Source organism: Labrus mixtus, chromosome 17, assembly GCF_963584025.1.
Source record: "Labrus mixtus chromosome 17, fLabMix1.1, whole genome shotgun sequence".
Classification (NCBI taxonomy): domain Eukaryota; kingdom Metazoa; phylum Chordata; class Actinopteri; order Labriformes; family Labridae; genus Labrus; species Labrus mixtus.
Window position 1 is genome coordinate 629365 of NC_083628.1, and position 6227 is coordinate 635591.

Here is a 6227-nt window from a genome sequence, read left to right on the forward strand (position 1 = left end):
GAGACAGAGAGAGAGAGAGAGAGAGAGACAAAGAGAGAGAGAGAGACAGAGAGACAGAGAGAGAGAGAGACAAAGAGAGAGAGAGGGATGGAGAGATGGAGAGAGAGAGAGACAGAGAGAGAGAGAGGGATGGAGAGATGGAGAGAGAGAGAGACAGAGGCTCATGAGGTCTATTCGCACGACCACACTGAGAAATCAAACAAATAATTTTTAGCCAATTTTAAAAACACACATTTTTCAGTATTTTGAGAAATTTACAGTTTTTTGTTCTTTCAGAGTTAGAAAGGAGAAAATGTCAAATGAGACTCACATGGATATAATCTCATGAGCCCCGTCTCCACCAGGCGTTCCGGTTCAGTTTGGTTTGAAAAGGTTTCCTCTGTCAAATGTTGGAAATGGTTCCAAAATAACCGATCTGTACCGTCCTACTTTTTGCTACCTTTAGAGGGAGGAGCTAGAGACACTGCAGTCCACTGATTGGTCTAAAGAATCGTTACTTCCCGTGACACAGCAGTGATAAAGCACAAACACAAAATGCTGCATGTTTAAATATCCTGTGGATTTGAAGAGAGTAACTTCAAGGCTGTTTATGCGACTTATTGTCAGCGCTTAGCTCCGCCCAGTGGACGACCTCGGAGATGCTGACCTTCTTAGGAATCGTTGATCTTTGTTTACTGTGTCACGTTCTTCTTCTTTCTTGTTGAATTTATTCTCTGTCTACACTTTCTCGCCCCGCTGTGTTAGTGAAGTGTAAGCGTACGGTTAGCCGTGGAGCCCGACCGCTTGCTGGAAACGCGGCTCTAATTTCCAGTGGCCGATTTAGTCATTTTGGGGCCCAAGGGGAAAAGTAATTTGACGGCCCTCTGCATCTCTTCCTTCGATCCGTCACATGTTGTTTACCTTCTGAGGTCCAAACTGCACACCTTTTTTTTAAAAAACAAATCTGATCATTTTTAGTGTGGTTGTTTTTATATTCATGATGTGGAAACAAATGTTTTTACAGTGAATTCAAAGCAAATATCTTTCTAATCAGCCGACAAACCGATGAAGGCGGGCGGACTCCGACCCCCGAGCCTCGTATGTTTAACTCCTCAGTCAGCTCTGTAATCTTTAACACCCCCGTTAGAGACTAATTACAAACTGCTGTTCAACAAAGCCTACAGCGAGTATTACAGAGAGGAGATCTTCAAACACTTCGTTATGTAACCGTCTCCAGACACACAGAGAGAGCGGCTTGTTTTCTGCTGCTAGACATGTTTCCTATTTTCCACTGGTCCTTAAACGCATCACAGCGCTGAGCCAGTCCATTACTCACCTGCTGTGTACCTGGCACACACGCTTTATACTCCGTCAGTCTCTTTACACACGTCTCTGAACTCACTGAAACTCTGAGGAACTTTTTGGACTTCTTATCCGCCCTGGGTTCAGGGTTAGAATCCCACAGCGAAGCTTTTCCTCGTCTGGATTCTTTGATTAACGGTGACACAAAATCCACAAAAGAAAATATGCACCAGAGGCTCCAGGTTTACAACATGCCGAATAACAGTGGTAGAGTCGGTCATCTCTCAACTGGAAGGTCACGGGTTCAATCCCCAGCTGCTGCAGCTACATGTCCAATTTGTCCTTAGGGAAGTCACTTAACCCCAAGTTGCTCCCGCTGCTCTTGAGCAGGGCACCGCACCCCCCGACTCCTCTGGTGAGCTCCCTGTGTAGTAGCCCCACTCTGACATCTCTCCACGAGCTGGGGATCGAACCCACGACCTTCCAGTTGAGAGACGCCCGACTCTACCACTGAGCCACAGCCGCCCCATCAAATATCAGCAATTATTCCTCAAAGTCATTTGACATGTTGTGAACCTGGAGCCTTTTGTGTCCTCAGGTCCTGTTTGTGTCTCAGTGACTCTGGAGGAGAGAAGTCCTCGACTTCAAACCACATTTCTGTCACTAAAGTGTCGCTGTGGCTTCTCGAGTCGTAGCTCATGGTTAGATAACGGTGCAGCCTAAACAACTCATTTTAAAGCCCTGCAGAAATGTCATCAGTCAAAATAAGAGAGAAAAGCGTTCTTGACGAGCTCCAAATGGACTTAAATGTTCTTATCATCAACTTTGTTTTATTTGGATATCATTCTTTTGTCTATTTGGTTTATGTCAATTCATTTTTAACGTGTTTGTCTGCAGGAAGTGATCGTTTAAATCTGAGTACATCTTGTGAAACGCTGAGAGAGACCCCGGCCTGAAACACGCTGCTGTTCATGTTTATCATGAAAAGTTTCATACTTCATCTGGACTGCTCTCGTCTTTGTTTCTATGGAAACATGGGCGTGAAACATCTCTGATAAAGACGCTGCACTCCGTGAGAACTCTAAAAAACAAGCTGAAGAGTTATACGTCTCAGGTTTAGTGAATCACGGCCTCTTATGTAACTCAAATCAGCCACACATGAGCATCTCTGGCTGGTTTTGTGGTTTTGCTTCATGCAGTGGAAAGAGAACATTCAGAGCATCAGTCATCAGCATGGAGCTACTGGAACCAGGTCCTCTCGTAAATCCCGTCTGCTCACTTAAAGGAAAGAAGCGTAGTGGAAATATTTCTGCGTCTGCTCCGAGTTTGTGTTTTTTTCTCTTTTTTTTGTGTGTGCGTTAGGATATAATTGAGGAGCAGACAGACGCCTCTCTCTCTCTGTCAGAGCTCCCTCTCTGATCATTGTGTGTTTGCTGCTGAAAGTTTTTAACCCTCTTGCATCATTATGGACATTTTTGTCCATTTGGTCAAATGTTACCTCTTCATCTGGTCATCACTTTGTCTGTTAGTGCTTATGGCACACATTTTAGTAAGAAAGTCTCTCTCTTGACACATCTGAGGAATGCACATTTTATTTATAGATAGATAGATCAATAGAACACTGAAACATGTTTACAACCCTCTGAAGTCATTAAGGACAAAAATGTCCACTTCCAAAAAACTGCTATAAAAATAGAACAGATTGATATTTTTTCTTGCATAAATCTCTTAAACAACTCCAGCCCTGCTCAAAAATATCAAATATTGAATAATTATCAGGAATTTAACCCTTTAAATGCCAGAATCATGTAATCAAACTGGCATGCAATGTCCAAACAGGGAACTACATTTTAAATCTGATGCTACACAAAAACTAACAATGCATCAAAGTCAATATTTTGGATAATCTTTGACATATCCAAGACTGATTTAAAAAAAATCCCCCAGCCACCAAATATTTGTTATGTGGAAAATAACTAATTTTTGTGTTTTTTTTCATAAATATCAACAGTGACATCAAGTAATCAAACTGGCATTTAAAGGGTTAAATTCCTAATGATTTAATGTTTGGTAGTTTTGAGCAGGGCTGAAGTTGTTTAAGAGATTTATGCAGAACAAAGTAGAAAAAAATATCAATCTGATCTATTTTTATATCAGTTTTTTGGCTTGGACATTTTTGTCCTTAGTGACTTCAGAGGGTCGTAAATGAAACTGATGCCTGAGGGTTAACAGTCACGTCCACAACCTGGACTCCTGGCAGCGGGGAGCAGGTCATGTGAGGAGCAGCGGTGTGTGCTCAGGCTGCCAAGAAACCGTCAGACCTCCAACTGGAAGTTTTCTGCTCCGTCATCTCTGAACCTCTGAGACATATTCATCAAAACAAAACCCCCAACTGTTGTGCAATCATGCCTTCAGAGATACAATCCATCCGGTAAACAAACAATACTTTTAAATCTCTGACACTGCAGAAAGGGAGCGAAGACAAAGGGTTGAATCAAAGAGTTCAAGTCCTGACTTTTTGTTGTAAAAGATGTTTGTTTTCACAGTTTGGGCATGTCCTGTGTTTCAAGCTTTTTATGATTTGAGTGTTAAGTGCACGACTCTCTACATTAGGTTGTTGGAAGCTTTGTGTCTTTAGTGCCTTTAAGTAACTTCTCCCCCTTGTTTTTTGTCTGAGACGGAGACGTTTCAGACAACAGACTTCAGACCGAATGTTTTCCTGCCTCAGAGATTGATTGCAGCCTTTCCTGTCTGTGTATCATCAGCGTCTTGGCTGCACGCTTAAGGCACAGCAAAGGTCGAGAAACATCCGATTCAAACCTTTAAAGGCCCTGACACACTGAGCAGACGGCACAGAACCAGTGGCTCACATCGCCGTTTGTCTTGGCCAAAAAGTTGCACTTGAACACACCGCAAAGACGACAGCCGACGGCCAACCACAACGTTGTCAGTTCTTGGTCTTTTAGTGGAAAAAAGAAAAGAGGCGGAGGAGACAAATAAGGAGAAACCGCACTAATGGGTGAAAGCATGGAGACTAATAAGCTGGAGAGAAATGAAACCTCCCAATAGCCAATCACAGAGCTTCAACATGTTGAATCAGCCAACAAAAGGCTGACGGGTAGCGACGGAGCCGGACACACCACAAAAACTAGGACGACGACCGATCACAGACGGTCCAACTAGGACTGACGGCCGACGACCTTGTTGGTGTGTCAGAGCCTTTACACTAAAAAAATGATCTGATAGCTCTGATAGAAACGATAATGTGGATGACAACATTTAGAAGACAAACATATTTACAGTTATTAAATACAAGAAGAAAGATTCTACGTTGACCTTCACTTGTGAGCTGAGACCAGTAAAAAAAAAACATTCAAATGGTCCCACAAATTAAATCTGATGTTTATTCCGTTTATATGTGATTTTTTGATCCAGCAGATGTCGCCCTTGAGCACCAGCATGAAACCAAAACAACTCGCGCTGCATTGTTGTGTTAGCATGCTAATGCTAGCGATCTTTATTATGCTCGTATCTTCACACTGCATGTAAATTTACCTGAAATGAGCGTGATCTAGAAACACAGTTAAGCAGTGAGTACAGTATGTTATTCTTCTTTTCTCTAGTCCCTCAATTAAACAACTTTTATACACGAGGGGAGGAGTCAGCCGGCCGTCCGGGCGATGTAAACAAAGTGAAGATAGGACTCTGAAAACTCTGAAAACATCACAGACAGTGGGACTCGGGTGTTACACCCATTGTAGACAGTCATGACTCACAGAGCTATTTTCAGAGGAGATACTTGATTTATATATTTAAGTGTGAAAAATCACATAGAAAGACTTTAACTTCTTTAGCGTCGTATCACAGATGAACATCCCCCTGACTTGTTTGAGATCTGATGTCTGAGCAGGAGACTCACCTGCCTCGATCTCCTCAGGTGTTTTCTTCTTCTTTGGTTTAGTCCGCTCCTCTTCCACCACTTCAGCCGGCTCGTCTGACATCCTAGCCCCCTCTTCGTCTCCTCCTCGCTCCCTCTGCCTCCCGTCCGTCCTCACCTCTCCTCGCGTTTCTCTCACCTGCATCCGACCCCCGGAGAGTTTCTTCTCCTTCACGTCTTCCTGAGGGAAGACCTGAGCACAGCACAGACTCAAACCCAGCAACACCACCACCGCCGCCTCAGCCCTCATTTCTTCTTCTTCTTCTTCTTCTTCTTCTTCTTCTCCAGTTAAATCAACGCAGACTGAGATGAAGCAGACCACATGCACACCAGGAGAAGCTCAGAATCTTAAAAAATTATCTTCAAAAAAACGGCTCTGGATCGAACATCTGACCTTCAGATGCACAGAGTCAGTCGTCCGATGCTGCCAGACTCTGAGGATCCTTTTTTTTTTTTTTTAAGAAGTCTCAGCAGACATGAAAGGGAGCGAGAGAACAAAAGGACGAGTCTGAGGAGGTCTGGAGAGCTTCCTCCCTCTCTGGTGTTGAGTCAGCGTGCAGAGAAGAGAGGGAGAAAACGTTGTGGGCTGGAGGTTTTTAAAGCAGAGAGCTGGTCGAGGAGGAAATGCATCTGTCTGGAGTTCTCCAACAGCAGCAGCAGAGCAGCACACCTCCCTCCTCCTCCTCCTCCTCCGTCTCCTCCTCCTCTCATACACTCAGACACTTCTCCCTCCTGGCCCTTCACCCCCTTTTCCCCTCACCCATCTCTGAACAGGGGGGGAGGAGCATCTGCCACATGGGACATTCCTACAAAGGAGGAAAGCAAAACAGAGAAGAAGATCATTAAAGAAAGACTTTTCAATGATGTCTGCAGTTCTTAGGAGAAGACCAGGGCATGACTGAACTCAGAGAGTGTCTGACCCGGGTTATTAACAAACCTCAGCGAGGAAAGTAAAAGATAGAAAATAAAAACTTCACAGACATTTCAAACAAGCTGAGGCTCCAGTTTC

The 6227-nt window shown here is 43.9% G+C and overlaps 1 protein-coding gene across 1 annotated transcript in view; it reads right to left on the reverse strand.

The window, feature by feature from the left end:
- aebp1a (AE binding protein 1a) overlaps positions 1 to 5828 on the reverse strand; it is a 19284-nt gene extending 13456 nt beyond the window's left edge. Inside the window, exon 1 of the mRNA XM_061061196.1 lies at positions 5201 to 5828. Coding sequence (XP_060917179.1) covers positions 5201 to 5468 — 268 coding nt within the window. The 5' untranslated portion in view covers positions 5469 to 5828. The remainder of the gene's footprint in view (positions 1 to 5200) is intronic.
- Between the last annotated feature and the right edge of the window lie 399 nt (positions 5829 to 6227).